At 40.2% G+C, this 21493-nt stretch overlaps 3 protein-coding genes across 4 annotated transcripts; 2 read left to right on the top strand and 1 right to left on the bottom strand.

Moving 5' to 3' along the window:
* The first annotated feature begins 622 nt into the window (after positions 1-622).
* Positions 623-9161, top strand: LOC117466794 (ferritin, heavy subunit). Of its 2 annotated transcripts, XM_034110252.1 has the most exons (6): positions 623-697; positions 1435-1510; positions 6801-6906; positions 7903-8049; positions 8343-8468; positions 8793-9161. In XM_034110252.1, the coding sequence occupies exons 2-6, from the start codon at positions 1467-1469 to the stop codon at positions 8949-8951; spliced, it is 582 nt and encodes a 193-aa protein (XP_033966143.1). In that variant the 5' UTR covers positions 623-697; positions 1435-1466; the 3' UTR covers positions 8952-9161. The 2 variants fall into 2 exon arrangements, with proteins under 2 accessions (XP_033966143.1, XP_033966152.1); XM_034110261.2 differs by lacking the exons at positions 623-697; positions 1435-1510 and adding an exon at positions 5286-5563.
* A 952-nt stretch (positions 9162-10113) lies between these two features.
* On the bottom strand, positions 10114-13464 carry mcee (methylmalonyl CoA epimerase). The gene is made up of 3 exons (XM_034110274.2): positions 13365-13464; positions 11423-11763; positions 10114-10515 (listed from the first exon to the last, which is right to left on the bottom strand). The coding sequence occupies exons 1-3, from the start codon at positions 13390-13392 to the stop codon at positions 10363-10365; spliced, it is 522 nt and encodes a 173-aa protein (XP_033966165.1). The 5' UTR covers positions 13393-13464; the 3' UTR covers positions 10114-10362.
* On the top strand, positions 13419-21453 carry mphosph10 (M-phase phosphoprotein 10 (U3 small nucleolar ribonucleoprotein)). The gene is made up of 11 exons (XM_034110241.2): positions 13419-13570; positions 14508-15156; positions 15240-15412; positions 15505-15670; positions 18949-19090; positions 19255-19322; positions 19429-19566; positions 19651-19758; positions 20057-20164; positions 20248-20478; positions 21171-21453. The coding sequence occupies exons 1-11, from the start codon at positions 13485-13487 to the stop codon at positions 21318-21320; spliced, it is 2019 nt and encodes a 672-aa protein (XP_033966132.1). The 5' UTR covers positions 13419-13484; the 3' UTR covers positions 21321-21453.
* Positions 21454-21493: the final 40 nt, after the last annotated feature.

Raw genomic sequence — 21493 nt, 5'->3', positions numbered from 1 at the left:
CAGTAAAGTAACTAAAATAAGCTGCATCTTTACCAGCTTTGATTACACTTTAATGCATCAATATTTAGAATCAAAACATATTATATATTATTCTAAAAAGGGCCAATCTGCTTAACGAGTACTGGTACTTTAAGTACAATTTGATGCTAATACTTCTGTACTTTTTCTTGAGCAACATTTTGATATAGCAGGAATTTCACTTGTTCATGTATTTTATACATAAACATGTGTCCCCTCTGTGTAAAGAGATTCTGAAAGTTTAGGAAAAAAGATTCACTCTATTTCTGTCCTGATCCATATAAAAACCTGTCTGAAAGTTAGCTGATCAGATTGTGGTCACAGCCCGAGCTGTCTGGAGCTAGACGCGCCCCGGCACATAGGAAAATGCTCTGACGTCATCACCCTCCCATATTTTTAACAATGTATGCAGCATGCGTATATTATGTTTACACAAAAAATATATACATGTTGTCTTTCTATATATTTAAAGTTCTTAATAATTCGAAAAATCAATAAAACACTCTTTCTAGCAGTAGGGAACATAAATAAGATGACGTGACGATTTTTCGTGGTTCCCCTTTCTTTATTTTCTTCAAATCTACTTTGATGATCAGCGACCACACAGTCTCTTCCGTCAGTCACACAGACAGCCAGCAGAGTGGCAGGTGAATCCGGGAAAAAGTGTGGAGAAAAATAGGTAATAAGCTGACACGTTTCTTAACATGAATTGCTCTGATATTCTGCTTTTACGTTTGACTACCATTAAGTTAAAAAACGTTTTTGTTTGACTCACTTTTGATCAAATCAAGCGTTTCTTAAACTAAGAGAAAGACACCAGCCAGTGGTCGATGTTGAATTTATTTTAGAATAGCAGATCTCTGCGACCAGCTATAGTTTGTCGGTGTGAACGTACAGTGTTTCTGCTCCGCTCGTGAGCTACACTGCAGCACCTCCCGCGGGACTCTGCTGTGGCTCCTCAGTGCAGAGCGCCCGTTTCCTAAACCATGCTATGCAGGGTGGGGGGGGGGGCAAAAAAAAGGTTACAATATTATGATTTATTGGAACTATATCAAATCAGAGACCCGGATGTACAGTGGAGATTAAACTGTTCATTACCTTATAAAAGCAAATACCGTTTATGTTTTTTAATTAAATTGTCTCTTAAAGTTACTAAAACAAATACTCTAAATGAAAAAAACTACTGAAACACAGGACTGTAACTTCAAATTACCAAAACAAATACCTTTACAAAAACAAATACCAATTACTGTATTATATGTTTATTTAAAAAAAATACTTTATATATACTGTCTTTGTCAATTCAACCCGCTTCTTTGTGTCCCTCTCATGAAATAACTGGCCCCATCCTGATGCTATGTATGTGTGTGCATAAAGCTGAGATATGCATATATTTATTTCCTTTCCCTTTTAAAGTTTCAGAGGTTAAAGAGAGGCATGATGCAGAAATGAGTGAAGCAAAAAGGAGGAAACTTACAGACTTCTTCAAAAGGTATGCAAGACATCACTGCTGCTTAGCTAGGCGTGTCAAAGCCATTTGTATCTTTTATTTATTCACCAGTAAGTTCCTTTGTTCATTATGCTACATTGAAAAGCAGAGTTGAGCAGAACAAGGCAGGTGATGGGCGAGCAGAGCAGCTTGTAAAAGAGAGAGGATCAGAGCAGCGTAAAAAAGGGAAGGGAGTGGAGGAACTTGAGGAGAGGAGTAGAGCAGGCTGAGGAGGACAGAGGAGCAGAGCAGGCTGAGGAGAGGAGAGCAGAGCAGCCTGAGGAGGACAGAGGAGCAGAGCAGTTTGAGGAGAGCAGAGCAGAGCAGCCTGAGGAGGACAGAGGAGCAGAGCAGGGAAGCAGTGTAGGAAAGGCTGACAACTTGCCTGACTGCTGGAATCAAAGTCAATTTGAATATTTTACACAGAAATATCAATTTATAATAGTTGGCAATACAAAAATAGGATGCAAATCATGCAGGGAAGCGGGATCCCTTGGGGCAATGAGAACAGGGAAACAGAGGTACTCATTCTCTACTGAATGGCAGAACTGTAGGGTAGGCCCATATGGCAACAGAAATGACAAGCAAATGAAATATTTGAGAAAGAAAATAAATTAACATAGTGTCTCACAGAGTCACAAATTAGCACAGGACATAGTAAAAAGACAAAATGAAGAAGCTTGAAAATCAAGCTTTCTAAAAACTCAAAAATAAATGTTGGCTTCCATCCATAATGTCTTTAGAACAGCATACTACATTGCAAAAAATAACCGGCCATCCTGGACTAATAGAACTACAAATGATAAATGGTGTAAATGTTGGCCGCGTACTGCACTCAAATGTTACATGTACAGACATTGTACATTTTATATCAAAATAAATTAGGGAAGCCCTATTGGCAAGTATCAAAGTGACTCGACCAAAGCTAACTGTTCTTGTGGATGAAAGCACATCATTAAGCAAGAAGTATTGTCTTATTGTGTACCTAAGAACGTCAGTTGATAGCTCAGAGCCAGTGACCTTCTTCCTCGATCTTCTCGAGCTAGAGAGTACAACCGCATATGGAATCATTAGTCAACTACTGAACTGTCTACAGAAATATGGTCTTGATGATGGTTTTCTGAAAGAATGTCTGGTGGGATTCTGCTCAGATGGAGCCTCCCTAATGGTAGGCAGAAAGAATGACATCTACACAAAACTGAGAAGTAAGTACCCAGGCCTCATAGGCTGGCATTGTCTAAACCATAGGTTGGAGTTGTCTGTGTCAGATGCAGTCAAGCACTGCACCGAAACCAACCACTTCACAGCTTTTATTGACAAGTTATAATGTCTCTATCATCAGTCACCAAAGAACTTAAGAGCTTATGCTGCAGTCTCTGAAGTAGGTGTATGCTTGAGGAAGATTGGTCGTGTCCTCGGGATAAGGTGGGTGGCTTCATCTTTTAGGACAGTAAGTTACGCTGTTTGGACAATGTATGCTGCACTCTATCATCACCTCACATCGGCAAGTGTAGATGTGAACCGTTCCTCAAATGATAGATGCGTGCAAAGCTGACGTCAGTTGCTTTAGTTAAAAACCTGGGACTGATGATGGATGCACTTGAGGAGCTGAAAGACCTGTCTGAGGCTCTACAGCCGAGACATTTGATGAAGTAGCTGGTCGTACATAATGTTGTTGAACTGTTTATATTGATGTGGACTTTCATTCTTCAATCAATTCAGATAGGGTAATGTCTCTGTACTCATATAGTTGTTTTTTAATGTTCTTGAGTAAGTGTGCAGAGAAAAGTTGACTTAAAAAGGTCTGTAATTTGTGAACAAATGTTGTGTATATATTAATAATTTAAAATGTAAATGTATTCCAGTTAAATAATAAAAAGACGGTCTATTTGAAATACTTTCTATGTTTACTGTCTCGATTGGTGGCATCAAATAGTGCATCTGATACAGGAGCAGTTGCTTTAGGATTGGGCCTCATATATAGGCCTATAGAGAGGCGAAGTCCCTCCCTTTCTGGTGGACCTCCATGGGACCTTGAAGTCAATGGCGAGAGAAACGTTATCTTTTGATCCCGTTTGAATTGTGCCACGAATTACACAAATGATGTTTGTCAATTTAAAAGATAATTTTGCAAGTTAAAAAAAAAAGTTTTGCCATAAAACTGTGAAGTAAGACTCTTTTTGTGTGAAACCGCTCAATGAACTACACCTCTGGTTTCGCACAACAACACACGTCACCAAGATGGCCGTCACTACTGTCTTGCAAAACAAGGGATTGACTACCCTCACTATCACCACAATAAAACACGTCCAGAAGAATGTCATGCAAAGCTGCCTGCCTGCCTTCCTTCGATTCTCCCTGAACTGCCTGATCTTTTTAATGTTCAATGTTAACTATTTGTGCAGATAGCATGAAGTAATAAAAGATCGCCGATGCTAATGTAGCGTTAGCATGTCTCCCTCGGGGGCATCCGGGCTTAAACGGTGTATTATAGAATGATCTTCTTACCGGTGTGACAGTACTCTTCAAAGTCTTCAAAACTCTTCAACTTAATGTTACTTCATGTTAAGGCTAATACAAATGACAAGGTTAAGAAGGCTGTAATGCTAACTAACGTACTTGCTACTAGCTAGGTAGCTAACTTGATCCAGCCAGTCACAGCTGGTCCTTTCATCAGACGGGAAGCGAAAGAACGAGCAAGACCCATTGCTGGTATGATTACAACCTGGTACAAAGCACACAGGCATATTGTTAAAGTGATCTTATCTTATAAATCTTATAGTTAGTGGAGGAAAAGGCAGCAACGTTACACATAACACATAACACAAACATATAAAGGGACGGGTGGCGCAGTGGTCTGTGCATCTGATCATCAGATCAAGGGGGGGTGCTGGGGAACTCCAGTTCGAAACCCACTCCTGCGCCCACTGCGTCAGGCCGTTGTGTCCTTGGGCAAGACACTTCACCCGGAGTTGCTCCTGTGTGTGTTGTCCACAGTACATGTATGATACTAATGTGTACTTGTAAAAGAGCCTCGAGGCGTGAAGATGGACGGTGTGGAGCAGTGTGCTGTGCAATGATCATCAGATCAAGGGGTGAAACCCACCGCTGCTGCGTCTGTAAAGCCGTTGTGTCCTTGGGCAAGACACTTCACCTGAACTTGCTCCTGTGGGTATTGTCCACAGTGACCATTGCATGTATGTAAAATATGTGTGTGATGTGTATTTGTAAAGCGCTTTGAGCACTGGAAAAAGCGCTATAATAAATGTAAGGAATTATTAATTTATTATTATTATATAAAATACAGAGAACATAACTAAGAAAACAAAAGACGAAAAAGCAGTCACTACATTGTGCACATTAGGACAGTAAGAAAGGTGCACTACTTATTACTGCAAGAGCAGCTGGTGGTAAGGACTTCAGACAACTTCAATTTAAAACATGCTATTGAGACAAGTGCGTCAGTTTGAGGCGTGATTGAAGGTCATTCCAAGACCAAGGACCATAATAAAAAAGACTCCTTTTCCCAGCCTCAGAAATGATTTTTTAAGATCGACAAACATCATATTAGTAATTCGTGGTACAATTCAAACGGGATCGAAAGATAATCTTTCTCTCCCCATTGAATTCAATAAATAATTTTTCCGAAATAAGGTCCCATGGGGCGGAAGTAGAAGGGCGGGACTTAAACGGAAGGGAGGAGCGTTGGTGGTGCAGCCCCTCCCTTTTCCAGGCAGTGACGTTACGCTCCCCACCCATGGATGTATAAAAAGAACCAGTCCACGGTCTAGTTATCAGTCGGTCCTCTCGTTAGCGGACAGTGAAGGTTACCTGCTTCAACAGTGCTTGAACGGCAACCTTTCAGCTGTCTTCGACACCCTACAATCCTTTTGATCACCCAGACCATCATCGACCACATCTAATTTAATTTAAAAAACGCAAAACCTCAGCTATCAATCTTACTTTATCCCGAACACGTTAAGCTAGCTAGCTAACTGTTTGTTTTGCTAACGCGCTTCTCGACATCTTCCCACGAATACCTGACACTGAGACTTGGTAAGAATTCATTTTAATGTTTTTATCAGTGTGTATTTGTTTGTCGTCGACGGCTTTCACGTCATGTTTGTTAGCAGATTGGAGGAGTAAGGTTACGGCTGCGGTTGTTGATCTCGGTGTGGTCCCTGTTAGCTCTCGGAGGGAGAGCTAACGGGGCCTGCGTCATCTCTTCCGGCATAACACACAACAACATCCGCCCAATAAGCACTGCTTTGTTGTATATTTAAACCGTAAAAACTTCAACATGTTCCTAGGTCGTGCTCTTATGCGTTGTTTGACGAAATTGTAACCTTGTGTTGAAGCCAGGGCTGGGTAAAATAAAATCTATTATTGTCGTGATCAAATGCCTAGATATGGACACATTTGACTATAGAACAACCTGGTAAATTCAGAAAAATGCATCACTTTACTGTAACGCAGTCTTGAGACGTAAAATAGCACCATAACATCTGACACAATTACTTGTCACAATAAATCGATATATTATATTGCCGAGCCCTAGTTAAAGCTGGCCAATATAATCTTTAAAAATCTTGTAACAGATAAGATCTGCCTTATATAACAAAATGGGTTTGTGCCAAACCTCGTGATAGTGATGTAACATTTAGATTATACCTCTGATGAAGGTAGGGCCCATCGATTGCCAAACTACACTACCCCTCCCTTTGCGCGTTCGAGCGGAGCGTCCGCCACATTAAGTGCTGTTACAAACCAACGAGGGGGGAGGGGGAGTGCCCTCAAACAGCGAGTCTGCATCGGTGCTGACTCAACGCTGTGTGTGTGTCCTTCAGGAAACACGCTGTTTACAAGTTTTGTTCCAGCAAACATCCACCGATAAATTGCGATGTTAACAACTTCATGATAACCTCATATTTGTTTTACTTAGGATCATACCTCTGTCTAGTAAAAAACAGTGTGGTTTGGGATTGGGCTTCAGTGTCTATTTCTGCAGTGAAGAGTGTTGTTTCACAGCAACCCACACTCAGACATTTATCATCAACCAATTCAATTAAACATGCAAATACAAAGCACTTAATTTCTTCGTCTGACTTATAATTACAACATCATTAAACAGAATCATTCATCAAAGCCTCACATTTGAGAAGCTCCAACCACATGTTGTCAATAAAGAATACCATCTCATATAATTGTATCCAACATGCAGTTTGACACCCACATATGAGTTGTGTAATTTGGAGTCATGTTTGTCTAGTAAGGATTTTGTTTTCTGTTTCAGTACCATGAGTTCCCAAGTGAGACAGAACTTCCACCAGGACTGCGAGGCGGCCGTCAACAGGCAGATCAACCTGGAGCTGTATGCCTCCTATGTCTACATGTCCATGGTGAGAGTTCATTGGTGATTACAAAAAGTGTAACAACAAACTATAGGCATTCGAGAGCAGATGTGTGGATAAAGATAAGTGGAAAACCCAGGGTGACGGTTGCATAAGGGTAACTGCTTATACTAGTTATTTATTCTCAAGAAGTGATTCTGATTCCTTTCAATATGGTGGTTATATAACTGCTGAGCTGGGTGTGCTTAAATGTTGTGTGAAGATAGTCAGGCAGCCAACTGTCGTGATAAATAAAAGCCACCCTCAAAGCAGCCATTTCATGAACAAAATGATGTTTAGATCATGGCAGCGAGCTTTTAGGTGTTAGTTTGAACTGCTGTGAATCAATGATCTGTGACTGAGTAATAAAACAAAGGTTGAAGAAGTTCCTTTTTGAGATTATGTACAGAGACGGGTCACAGGGTGCAGCGCCTGACCGTAGAAAACATGCTTCTCTCTAAGCACAGCATGTCCATCCCACTCTGTTGTTTATAAAAAGGGATTTGTATACCTTTTTAATATATGTACAATTTTAAAATGTTAAACATTGTCCACTACTTTTCAGAAAGGCTTTATCCGGTGTATGTTGAATACATATAAATGTGTAGTTGAGATGGTTCTGAACGCTTTATATGTTCTTTGCCATGTGTTTATGAGCTTGCATCGTTTTAGCAATAATCAATGGCTCACTGATTAAAACAAATGATGAACATTTTATCAAATATTATTAATAGTAGTTGTGTATTTAATTAAACGAAACAGTGTTTAGGAGCATTGTATCTTAAGACGGACGTCATTCGAGATAGGACTGAAACATCCATGAACAGATTTATTTCCACAATGATACTGGGTCAGAAAGGAGCTACTGTTGAAATCCTCTTTTATAATGGATTTGAAGCATATTCAACTCTGCCTGCACAGCAAGAGTTAGCCCTTAGCTCTTGTCATGGCAGCTTTGTGCTTTTGATTCTTGATTACCAACATTCTGGTATTTTCACCTTACAGGGATACTTCTTCGACCGGGATGACCAGGCATTGAACAACTTTAGCAAGTTCTTCCGTCATCAGTCTGAGGAGGAGCGCGAGCATGCTGAGAAGCTGATGAAACTGCAGAACCAGAGGGGGGGGAGGATCTTCCTCCAGGATGTCAAGGTATGAGCTCATTATTGTTTGTATGTGTTTCTGTTGCAAGTAAATCCCTTTTTTTTTTTTTACTGAAACACTGTTATTTCCCGCTCTGGGCGATCACAGCACATGTTGGGAGGGTAAGGTCAAAAATATATAAAGGGTGCAAGTGTGCTCAGCCCCTTATCTTTCAGTGACACACAAACGCCACTAGTTAAACGTTAAACCGACTCTGAAGCGTTTAGAGGGCTCTCTGTCTGGGTCGGATCGTTCTGCCTCATTAATAAGTGTCTCTGTTTCCCTGACCTGCTGTGTTGCAGAAGCCAGACAGGGATGAGTGGGGCAGCGGAGTGGAGGCCCTTGAATGTGCCCTGCAGCTCGAGAAGAACGTGAATCAGTCTCTGCTGGACTTGCACAAGCTCTGCTCTGATCATAATGACCCACATGTGAGTATTCAATTGTGCCTTTATGTTTGCAAAGCACCTTGACTGCTATATGGACTGCTATATATATTAGCGTTTTACCCAGGAGGGCTGAGGTGTTTAAAAGCAACTGTACCCTGGAGCAATACAACTGAAACTGTTACAAAATCATCACTGATAGATTCAACTTCATAATAATATCCTTAGTAAAATTGTCAATTCAACTCCTGTGTAACCTTTGCTTACGTTGTACTTGAATACGAACCACATGTGTATATTCAAGTGCTTTTTTTTCACTCTAAATAATTACGTTTTTCAGCTCTAATTTGATATCCCTCTCTCTTTCAGCTGTGTGATTTCATCGAGACACACTACCTGGACGAGCAGGTGAAGTCCATCAAGGAGCTGGGAGATTGGGTGACCAACCTGCGCCGCATGGGGGCTCCTCAGAACGGCCTGGCCGAGTATCTGTTCGACAAACACACCCTGGGCAAAGAGAGCGCCTAAATCCCTCCAGATTACATTTGACAGCTTTCCTTATATATATTTGTATCTTGCTTTTAACTGTTTTTCCAAATATGAAGCCATCTGCATGCTACTGGCCAGTCGTTGAAACCTCTCTGCTGTCGGCTAAACCGGCATCTTCACTTTGTATTTTCTGTGTTTTTGCAAGCAGCTGTCAATCAAACCAAATAAAACGAACCCGCTGGATTCTGATTTGTCTCTTGTTTACATTTATTTTGTATTGTTGTCCCAATGAAACTGTAGACTCCACTGACAAAAAAGGGTAAACATAATAAGCATCACTTCCATTACATAAGAAAACCGAACTAGCTCTTTAAGTAAAGTTTCACTTAAGGGAGCAAAGTGATAGCTTCTCTATAAAGCCTTAATTTATAAGGTCTGTTATATATCTTGAAAATAACATGTTTAAAAGATCTGGCTATTGTATTTGTATGCTAATAAACAGACAAAACATGTGGTTGTTGAAGTAGACACCAGAGACTGGTAATTGAGAAAAAATAATTACAATGTTTATCTGAATGTTAAGGATATAATTACAGTTTTCCCCATCGCCTGTGGTTTCTGGAAAATATACACTAAATATCCAAAATAAGTAGCTTGACCTGAAGCTAATTATGATCAACTGCCATTTGTGTCTCAAGGTTTTAGCAAATTGTCACTTGTCTGGTTGATTCCAAAGAATAGCTTTGTGACAGCATTTGTTTAGAGCATCCAAAGCTTAGAAAAAATGCATGTAACAGGGGAATTCCAACCCAGAAAATTAAAAATGTATAACGGGAAGTGTAAATGAAAAATATGTACACCACGAGTTCCTCTTTTCTTATTACTCATGTCTTGTTTTATTTTTAAGACAGACTTTTGGTGCTACCTGGTTGTTACAGGTTTCACTCCTAGGGGTGGTCTAGAAGCATGGTTTTAGATCTCACATAACAATCCACTTTAATAAAGAAACCCAAGTCTTGATATGCACTGTTTAAACTGTGTGCCTATGTTACATTGTATAGTGCTGCCCTCCTAAATTCACTGAGTTTAATATTTTAAGTTATACCCAATTATCCACCTAAAAATACTTTGTGACTTTGTTGTATTCAAAAAGTCATAGTTACGTGTAAGATAGTGAACTTAAGTCAAGTCAACACCCAGCTATCATTATAAAATGGGTATTTATTGAACATTCATCAAACCACACACCACACCATGTTTATATTCCCCCCCCCCAACACATTAGGAAAGTGAACAGAGCTGAAGGAAAGATTTTGAGGCACATTGATGAAATAGGAAAAATTAAACCTGTGTTTTGTAAAGACTCCTATTACAAAATCAGGATTTGTTGTCAAATTGCCTGTGGAAAATATATTTGTGAATAAACAGCTCCCACGTCAGACTGAGGTGTTCACGCCTCTTCAAGCTCCACCAGCACACCGTCACAGTCTTTAGGGTGGAGGAACATCACTGGTTTACCGTGAGCGCCGATCCGCGGCTCTGCTGACAGAGTTCTGATGTTCTTTGCTTTAAGGTCCACTATTGCAGCTTTGATATCGTCTACCTGCAATCAGGAAACAGTTATTTATTTCTCTATCACACTTATAATCGTTAAAGCACTGTATTTGCTGTATTGTTGTCCAACGTTTAACAGAGATGGCTGAGTGGTTATGATGAGGTTTGAAATGTGCAACAAAAGTGTCATACGTTTGTTTTTATATAGCTTAACTAAATGTTAAATAGTTTAAAAAGACTGACCACAATTTAAATGTTTACATATTCAACAGATTCTTTTTTCTAATTATTTTTAGCGAGTGGATACCTAGACGGTGTCAGTGCTCTCTAGTGGACAAATGATGCAATTGTGTCAGTTTCTATCCAGGCCAAAAGACTACATTTTGGCATGAAATGGGACAAGATGTTTGTTGCATTAATGTGCTGCTATTATTTTTTGGATACACGCCATTCAGCGTGTCAGTGCCATCTGGCCTGGTGTTGGCCTTGTTCCCGGAAGACATTTCAACATTTACTTACCATTTCAATTATTTTTGTTCTGGCAGAAGATCAAATCTTAGTGGCGTAGGATAACAACTCATGACTATTTCCACAAAATCACTTTAACTCACTTTATTAACACTATGACTCAAACTTCAGACTTAAATCAGGCCAAACAGTATAAACTGTGTTACTAATTAAATGAATGGTGGTAGAATTATATTAGTATATATTTAATATCTTTAGGTTTCAGTGGTTCTGGTATTGTGTCTGCCGGCTCACTGTCAATCTGTCATGACTTACTGATGACGAACAGAGCGACACATAATGTAACACCTGTGCTTTCCCAAGTATAAAGAGTCAAAATGTCTGCTGTGAAGAAAGGGTATTGTTCCTGTTATAAGTTTAGATTTTGCTTATTCAGATTAGAGAATACAATACTTTGTCTACAAGATATGCTTTCAATGCTGTTTTACCTCGATACAAATGTGGTGCATCCCTCCAGACTTGTTTTTCTGTAGGAAGCCAGCGATCGGGCTCTTCTCCCCCAGAGGATGGAGAAGCTCCAGCTTTGTGTTTCCGAGCTCCACAAACACTGTGTAAACGCCATGCTCGGGCAGGGGCACCTTGTCACTCACTGTGGCCCCGAGCACGTCCCGGTACAGAGCCGTGGCCTTCTCCATGTCAGGGACAGCGATGGCGATGTGGTTCAGCCTCCCCAGCTTCCACAGGGATCCAGGTAGGCCCTGATGGAGGGGGGCTGTCGTTGAATGTGCCCTCATGAGTGTGAGAGCAGAACATCTGGAAAGACCTGCCACTGAATAAACAGATTAAAAATACTGTTGGAATAGATGTGGCTTTTGTGTTGGAATATTAGTCCTTCAAGTTTTTACATATAATGTTTCTCCTTTTCCTTTAAATGTGATTTAAGGTTGAAAAAACCTTTAAAAAAACATGTTGAAAAACATGTACTATACCTTGCGACAGTCTCACATATTACTCAGTGTATTCTGTACCAGATGGTTCTAACTCTTCAAATAGATGTTTGTTGTTTACAAAGCAACCCCATTCACAAATCCATCAGATTTAGTAAATAATAGATGCAGTGTGCATTATTGTACACACATTCCCCTAAAAATCAGACTGTCATTGGTATCGAGTCTCCAAAGGATTTTAAATAAAGGTATTGGTGGTTTTGAACGAGGGTTTGCTGTAAATCATGACTTTAATGACTGACAGACATACAGTAGGATAAAACAATGATCAAGAAATCCATCAGGGGCCAGGCCCAGGACATGGTAGAGTACCATCCCAACGTTGCAACAAGACAAGCTTATGTAACATTCATATGGTTCAACTCGAGCAGTAACTTTGTGCAACACAGCCAAAGTTAAACACGGTCTTATTTGAGGTTCAATACATCAGAAAACGACTATACTGCTAAAAGTATGTGCACTTCTTCTTCTCTCGGTTTTTGGCGGACTGCAAACAACGTTAAGGTGCATACCGCCACCTACTGTACAAGAGTGTGTATCACCATATCATCCTATCACCACTTGTGGAATTATACCACTGTGAGTGTGTTTACGTTGTTTTAAATTCTTCCAATCAATCCGGTTTCACTCAAATACGGCATGGCCGTGGCCTTCCTGGTAGCTCTTACCCCCTCACCTTCTGTTCCCAGTAGGGCTATCCCCATCAGGCTCCACTCCCTTCCTGCCTCTCTGACCCTGTCTCTTAGTTTTTCCCTCTGTTGTACACATGTTGCAGTGTAATATGATGTGTTCCACATTTTCTTTCACTCCACACCCCCTGCATTCTTCAGCCTCACTTTTTCCCATTATAAACATTGTGCCGTTTAATCCTGTATGATCCAATCTGAGTCGAGTGATGATGATCTCCTCCCGTCTGTTCCTTTCTGTATAGATATTTGTTATGACTGATTTCTGTAACTTGTGGTATCTCCTCCCTTTCTGATCTTCCTCCCACCTTTTCTGCCATATTTCCATACCCTTCTTCTTAATTATTGCTTTTCCTTCTCCTTTTCCAAGTGAAACTGGTATTGCTATTTCCTTTTGTAAAACATATTTTGCTAACTTATCAGCATGCTCATTCCCTTTAACCCCCTCATGTGCAGGCACCCAGCATAACTGCACATCTATTTCCCTCCTCTGAAGTCTCAGTAAGCAATGGTTAAGTTCAATGATTAAATCTTCTCTAACAGTTATTGTCGACTGTATGCTTTCCAAAGCAGCTAGTGAGTATGTGCATATCACCACCCTATCAGGTCTGACCTCTTCAACCCAGTGTAGCCAAATAATTGCTGCGAATATTTCTGCTCTATAAAGTTATTTGACACTCGTTTTGAGATTAAAGTATGCACTTAAGACTTGATTACATATATAAACACAAACCAACCTGCAACCTTCAGCACAGCGGACGCCATGTTTGTATGTAGGAACCAAAGACACCAGCGGAACTGTTTCCTGGTGAGCCTGTTTACCTGCGACACAGACGGGCACGCATGTGGGTTCAACGATGGCTAGTGTAGATGTATTGAGCGTGCTGGAGGAGTGTGTAAAGAAAATAAATGCCAACACAGCCCACCCAGAGAGCTTTCTGATGTAAGTGATTGCTGTATGTGGGTTTTCGATTTTAAAAGCTGTTCAATGTTGTTAAGGCTTCTTTTAAGAGACGCGTTTCAACTAGCTAACCGTTAGCTAATGCTAATTGCATGTACTTCTAGCGTTAGCAGAAGTCACCCTGTTGGATACTTCAAGGAGTACAACACTATCAACACTACAAATATATCCCTTTCACTTTTTCACCAATGAGGACCACAACAAAACCACCACAGAAAACTAAACTGTATCTACACTAACTTCCTGTTCCCTTCCAGCTTCCAGCTGACCTTACTGCATTAACAGTAGTGCTGTGATTGTTACACCTGTTATGTTGCAGGACAACCAGCTGCTTTAATAGTGTTACCAAAGGTTAAATATGAAAATCCTTTCATATTTATCCTGAATCTTACATGACTAAGACCTGAGATATCTAATGGAATTCAGAATCACATAGATAAGTCAGATTTAATAGTAATGTATTGTAGAGAGACACTCTTGAATATGCACTGCGAAATGTATGTGTAGGTACCTCACCTGTAAGAGATTAAATAAAAAGCTGCCAGAAAAAAGATAGTTTTGGAAGATTGATTCGTGTGAAATAGCATCCTGTAGTATCTTACAAAACATGTATATAAAATACGTTTTACTTAATATACCATTACTACATTTTATGGGACGAGTGGGGGTTTATATTTCAGGTGTGTCGGTCAACTCTGCAATCAAAAATAATTTTAACTCAATGTTTGCATTCTATTACATAATACCTACTTAATTTTAATATTCAAGAATATCTTGTGTTTCAAGTGTATCACAGATGGATGTATTTCAATATATTGTATTGAGTACTTGTAACCTAGCACTGAACACTGAAACGTCTTGCTTTTAATAATATACTAGATGATATACTGATGTGTGATGTTTGTTTCCAACTTTTCAGCCTTCAGAATGAAGTGGCAGCAGACTTCACATCTCTCACTAAGACCCTGTATGACCTCCACAAAGCCCAGGAGCCTGCAGATTATAAAGGCAGCCCTTTGGATCAGCTGGTGGTGGAACACTTTGACGAAGAGCAGATTTGGCAGGAGCTGGAGCTACAGAACAACGCTGTACTGAAACACTTTAAAGATGTAGCTGAGGAGGCCTTGTCAGATGAGACATTAAATGTGCTCGTAGAGGAAGAGGATAGTGCTGAGGAAGAAGTAGAAACTCATGATGAAAATGCAGAGGATGAGGAGGAGCCACCTAGACAGTCTAAGAAAAAGGCTGTGGAGCCTGAGGACGGGGACGAGGGTAACACAGATGAGGACTCGGATTTAGATTTTGATGTGGATGCTCTGGAGAAGCGAGAGAAACAGAAAAAGCTGATTGGTATGAAAGCCTCCAAAACAAAGGTGGTGCCCTCTGAGGTCGATGATACATTCTTCAAACTGTCAGAGATGGAGTCTTTTCTTGATGTTATGGACAAGCAAGAAGGAAAAGATGATAAGAACGAAGATGAGCTAGATTATTTTCAGGACCTGCCCTCGGGTGATGACGATGAAGATCTCGACATAGATCAACTACTTTCTGCCAAAAAGCGAAAGACTGTAAGTATTTTTATCGCACCTATTCTTTGTGTCCTGATTGTACAGAATACAGAACAAATATTGATCATTGTTTATATTGACAGGTAAAGAGCTCCAGGAATCTCAAGTACAAGGACTTCTTTGATGCTGTTGACGGTGAACCAGCTAAAGCAGATGAGCAGTCAGATGGCGAGGATGACAGCATTGACGAAGAAGGTGAAGAAGATAAAGATGACGAGGCAGATGATTCCGACGGCGAAGAGGAGGGTGATGATGAGTAAGTGTTATTAGATTATATAAAACAGATAATTATGTGTGGGAGAAGCACGTATGGTTGATTTCAGCATGTTTGTGTCTACCGTTTGCCAGCGATGAAGAGGGAAATCAGTCGAAAGCACCCCGTAAGAAAGTGAGCTTTAAACTCCTTGGAGACGAGGACAGCGAGGGAGAGGACTTGGTCGACATTTTGGGAGGAAAATCTGCAAGCTCAGCAAAGACTGAATCAAAGTCATCATTTGAGAAACGGCAAGACAAGGTAAGAAGCTTTAGAAAATTGATTTGGCTGTCTATGTTGCTCGAATGGGGAGTCCGGATAGAGTTTTAACCTGTTCAACCTGTTTTTTTTTACCCTCATTACATATCGGATCTGCACAAACAAGATATTGATTAGCAAGCTGAGATTCCACAGATCGCGACAGGGGAAGCAAACACAGACATCACAACACGGAGCAAAAACTGGACATTGTCTTACCTATGCTTTTGTTCTGATCAAAAGTTGTGTTCAATGGCATTACAACGATAAAAACGCTGCTGAAGGTTAATCCAATGTGTCTGAAATGATTACTGATAATTAGGACTGTCAGTCGATTAAAATATTTAATCGCAAATTAATCGCACATTTTTGATCTGTTCTAAATGTACCTTAGAGGAATATTTTTCAAGTTTTTAATACTCTTATCAACATATGAGTGGACAAATATGCTTTATGCTAATGTTTATTATCATTTGAACAATGACAAATATCCTCATGAATATTAAACACAACAACCTCTGAACATTACAAATATTTGCCTCAATTCAACCTGGAACCTCTCTCATACAATAGTGTGTGTGTGTGTGTGTGTGTGTGTGTGTGTGTGTGTGTGTGTGTGTGTGTGTGTGTGTGTGTGTGTGTGTGTGTGTGTGTGTGTGTGTGTGTGTGTGTGTGTGTGTGTGTGTGTGTGTGTGTGGTGTGTGTGTGTGTGTGTGTGTGTGTGTGTGTGTGTGTGTGTGTGTGTGTGTGTGTGTGTGTGTGTGTGTGTGTGTGTGTGTGTGTGTGTGTGTGTGTGTGTGTGTGCGCGCGCGCGCTGCGCGCGCAACTCAAGGCATATGCTCGAACGGGAGCTACCTGGACGCTGCGATCATGTTGCACTATCCGTGCTGAGTGTGCTGACTTTTCCTACAATGTCCCACTGTCTGGCTTCCTGCATCAAGTCAAGTCCTCGGTGCAGTTGTGGCGAAATGTCGCTCCTCTGTTTTCATTTAAACAGCTCCTTATATCCGTTAGCGCAGCTAGCTAGCACCAGATGCTAACAACAACAATGCACTTAATGTCTCTCTCGCTCGCTCGGGCCACACATACACGCACCCTCCCAATAGCCAGTCGGTGCCTGCCGGTGAGCGTGGAAGTGTGGTCTGCAGGAGCGCGGCTTTCAGCATCAGCTTGTTGATGGTATTTTAAACTCGATGCGCTCTGAAACTACTGGGCGGCCGAGGACAAAAAATACACAAATGCGTTAATCGCGTTAAAATAATTAGTGGCGTTAATTTTTTTTTGCGCGTTAACTTGACAGCCCTAATGATAATATATCATTCAATTTTTATGTCAATAACGGAGTTTTCATATATAGCTTCTATGATAGCTACCAGAGTGTATGACAGCTTCCGGTTTTGGGCATTCTGGCTACGCATCACTCATTCACCGATGGGTAATGTTTAGATGGATTTTAGGAACTTCTTTTCGATTCTGTTGGCTCTAACGGTAAAAAAGAGGTGTCAATCATCAAAATCGACCGAGGGGGCCCAGAGATATGGAAAATGCACCCAAATGACCCCAGAAGTTTTTTTTTTTTGCTAAGTCTCTCTAAAAAGGTCAAATGTCACTTGTTTTGCATCAATATTGAGACAGGGTACTTATTATATGTTATAGTGTGGATTCCTAAAGCTTTCAGTCTACTGTCCCATCATTCAAGGATGGTTTTCACTATAAGTAATGTTTTATTTTTGGACGGACACTATAATTTACAATTTTTTTACTATGTTCAATCCAATAATAAATAAAACAATTCTATATTGATTCAGACTTTTCTACATCCAACTCACAGGTTTATCATTGCTTTGAGAAAAAAGATTATTAATTTACCCCTTTTAGAAGTGAAGATATAGTCATTTGTTCTGGGAATGTCATTTTCGAGCCCGAGACCTGAAAAACAGGCTCAGGGCTTAACAGGTTAAGAACTTTGCTAATTGTTAAAATAAGTTTGAATGAGAAAACACTTTATCAATGAAAAAAAAGAACGCTAATGGCGCATTTCCACTGCAGGGCCTCGCACGTTATAGTTAGGCCTTGGTAGGCCAGGCTCACTTTATGCTGCGTTTCCATTACCGTTTAGTAGCTGGGGCAGTAACGCAGTATAGGCGGAGCCGTGACGTCATCTTCAATGCGAACCACAAAACCAACATCAGCCGTTAGCTGTTAGCACTCAGAGCTCACAGCTCCTCATCTGTTCAGAAACTAGACAAAAGTTAAACAAGTACAAACCACAGATTGCCTGTGTCATGGCGAATACAGTCGCTGGTTTATTTATGTCTGTATAGGCCGTTGTGAGTGTGAACGGTCGGAGCATATACAACGTTAGCTTAGCCAATCTCCATTCAGAAAACACGCATTTTAAAAGGTTTTTCGCCTGCCGACTTGTCAAAGCATTAATTCATGGTTTTTACTAACCGGTATCAGTATGTTGTTACTTCGGCATCATTTTGAAACGTGTATTACAATTAAATCACGGTAAAATATGTTCATTGTGTTGTAGTTATAGCCACTCACGTCACTAGTTTAGCATATTCAGCCCGGTTGTTGGCCCGGAAAGAACCACGATTTTGGAGGGCCAGAAAAACTGTGAAAAAGTACCCGTTAGCCGGAACTACCCCTAGTGGAAATACAACAAAAACGGGCCGGGTTTGGCACGGCACGCTTAAACGGTGCTACGTGCTGCAGTGGAAATGCGCCATTAGATTACGATCAAATATTTCTTTTCCGATGTTGGTTCTTCACATTTCTGTTGGTGCCTGATTAACACCATATTCATTGTTTCATTCATGCAGCCAGCATGAGTAAAAAAGCTAAGGAGAATGCTTGATGGATGAGACGGTAAATTACAGTGCTCTTAGACGGCAACACAATATGTACATTTCTTTCTCTCTTCTGCTGCATATAATACATTCAGACAACACTGTGTTGAAAGTGATACAGAAATGGTGCTTGGTCCAGTCTAGTAAGAATGCTATTATGAACTTTGCATACAAGTGATCAGGATGCCTATTCAAACATGAGACAAACATGTTAAATAAACATCAGATTAAAGTAAAGGGGTGCATATCTTCCAGCTCTGTTCCTCCACCACCTGGACTTCCTGGATTGTGTTTTTATTTCACTCTGGAGGTCACACGCGCCCATCAACGGAACCCCTTGTATTGTTTTAGAGAAGGGCTGATTGCCGCCTGAAAGCCCATTTAATAACATTTATTATATAATATTGTTGTCGTAACCTGCAGATGTCAGAGAAGATCGATGAGTTGGAGAAAGCAGCTCTAGCAACGAAGCCGTGGCAGCTGGCCGGAGAGGTGACGGCGCAGACGCGTCCGGAGAACAGCATGCTGGAGGAACATGTGGAGTTTGAGCAGACATCCAGGATGGGTGAGTAACTCTCTTCCTTTGGGCCATGCATGTTATTTGGTATTTATACAATTATTCACCATTGTTATATTTGTATTGTTTCATTAAGAATATTAAAATCGCAAGAACAAATGTTTGTGTGTTATTTCAGAACAGATAACAACAATGTATCTGTGTTCTTTTAGCACCTGGTATCACAGAGGAAACCACACTACAGCTTGAAGACATCATCAAACAGAGAATAAAAGACCAGGTTAGTCACAAGAAAGTGTTTCTTTTTGTTTTTGGAATAAAACTAAGGAGTTTTTTTTTTTTTTACTGGTCATAAACCTGTCCCTTTTGGCTTGTGTCTCTGTAAGGCGTTTGATGACGTGGTCCGAAAGGAGAAACCCAAAGAGGAAGTGTTTGAGTACAAGAAGAGACTTACGTTGGACCATGAGAAGAGCAAACAAAGTCTAGCAGAAATCTATGAGCAGGAATACCTCAAGCAGAATCAGGTTTGACATTTTTCTTGTTTTCACTGCTGCTCTCTAACACATAAGAACCACATACATTATTTTTGTATTTTCTTCTGATTTCAGAAAAAGACAGAGGAGGAGAACCCATCCCATGTAGAAATTCAAAAGCTTATGGACACACTCTTTCTTAAGCTGGATGCTCTCTCCAACTTCCACTTCACACCTAAACCAGTAAGATTTGCCTCTTGTGCCTCAAATATTGAGATTTGGTACATGTTGTTAACAGTGAAAGCGCCTGCAAATTGTAGAAGTTAGTCTCAACCCTTAACAGAATTCAGACGTTTCTTGAGCAAAAACATGTGTAGGATTTGTACCCTAGTAAATGACATCTATAATTTGGTTTGTGACTCTTAATGCATTATAAAGTTGTGAGGCACAATACATACCTAAACTGATCATTTGAACATATCTTAATAAAAAAAACATTTCCTGTATTGAAACCTGCGTTTGTGTTTCTGTTTGTCCACAGCATGTTCCCGAGGTCAAAGTGGTGTCTAACCTGCCGTCCATCACAATGGAGGAGGTGGCTCCAGTCAGCGCTAGTGATGCTACAATGCTGGCACCAGAAGAAGTCAAGGTTTGTCACCGATTAATTTTTCAAACATTTATCTTGATCTTGGTGTATTTTGTTACACTAACAATACTCTCCTCTGACCATAGGAGAAGAACAAAGCAGGAGACCTTATGGGTGATACTGAGAAGAGTTCGACAGACAAGAAGCGGGAGAGACGCCACAAGAAGATGGTGAAGCGTGTAAAGATCCAGGAGAAAGAAAAGAGACAAAAACTTAAAGAGGCCAGTAGAACCGATGAGAACAGAAAGCTGTCCAAGGCTGAAGTTGCAGAGAACCTGAAGAAACTCACAAAAGGAGGCAAAGCCACAATACTCAAGGTGAGTGTCTGTTTACATGTTCTCACATTGCTCAGATCAGTAAGGAGTCAGCTCCAGTATTGCTTCCACACCTCAGAGTACAGAATCAGTATTGGCCTGTTCTAAACTCTCAGGTTTTTGACATACTTGTACTTTGAGTATGCCAATTAGTACTTCTACATCTCTACATTTGACAGTTTTAGTTGAAAACAGTTGCACACAAAACTCATGAACACTTAAATATGTCATTACATTAAATGTAGCTGATGCTTTTATCCAAAGCGACTTACAATACAAAGTGCAATCACCTTGTGGATAAAAGTTCCAAATCTGATGTATTTGTAGAGATCATACCACTCTAAAGTACATTTTTTAAAAAACGTACAATTAGCTGACTCCTGAGACTCCTACAGCATTTAAAATGATGTTTTACATGTTCAAGCAGAGGTAATAGCAGTATATCACAGACTATTTTATTGCAAAAATAAATATTAACTTTTCACAAGTGAAATTTAAAGTACATCTGTGCTTTTATTCGATAAACGTTTTTAAAAGCAAGCTGTTTTCTCTGGAGTTGCTACTTTGTTTGGTGTTAGTTGCATGTTCCTGCTTTTACTTCAAACACACTTTTTAATGCCAGATTCTTAGTTAATAAATACAATTGTGTATTTTCCTAAGGCTACTTAACTAATCTTGATGTTCCCTTGTTTCAGGACGAGGGGAAGGACAAGGCTCTGCGGTCCTCTCAAGCTTTCTTCTCTGAGCTGCAGGACCAGGTTAAAAGTCAGATCAAAAGTGCAAAGGACCAGTCTTCAAAGAAGAAGAAAAACAAAGAGGTTTCTGTCAGCAAACTCAAGTTGTAACATCTGGGACATTTTGTTGAAGACCAATGTTTTATTGTATAGATTCTTTTTTTTTATGAGAAAGTGGCAATATATTCAATCTGAAAGTACTTGTTTAATGTCTCCATTTTCAATAAAATCAAGTGAGTGCCCAGATGTGTTTTTGATTTCGTAATTAGTAGAGCATTTTAAAC

The sequence above is a fragment of the Pseudochaenichthys georgianus genome, chromosome 3 (assembly GCF_902827115.2).
Source record: "Pseudochaenichthys georgianus chromosome 3, fPseGeo1.2, whole genome shotgun sequence".
NCBI classification, from domain to species: Eukaryota; Metazoa; Chordata; class Actinopteri; order Perciformes; family Channichthyidae; genus Pseudochaenichthys; species Pseudochaenichthys georgianus.
Note: the sequence above shows the minus strand (reverse complement) of the source record. Positions and strands in the feature narration are given on the sequence as shown.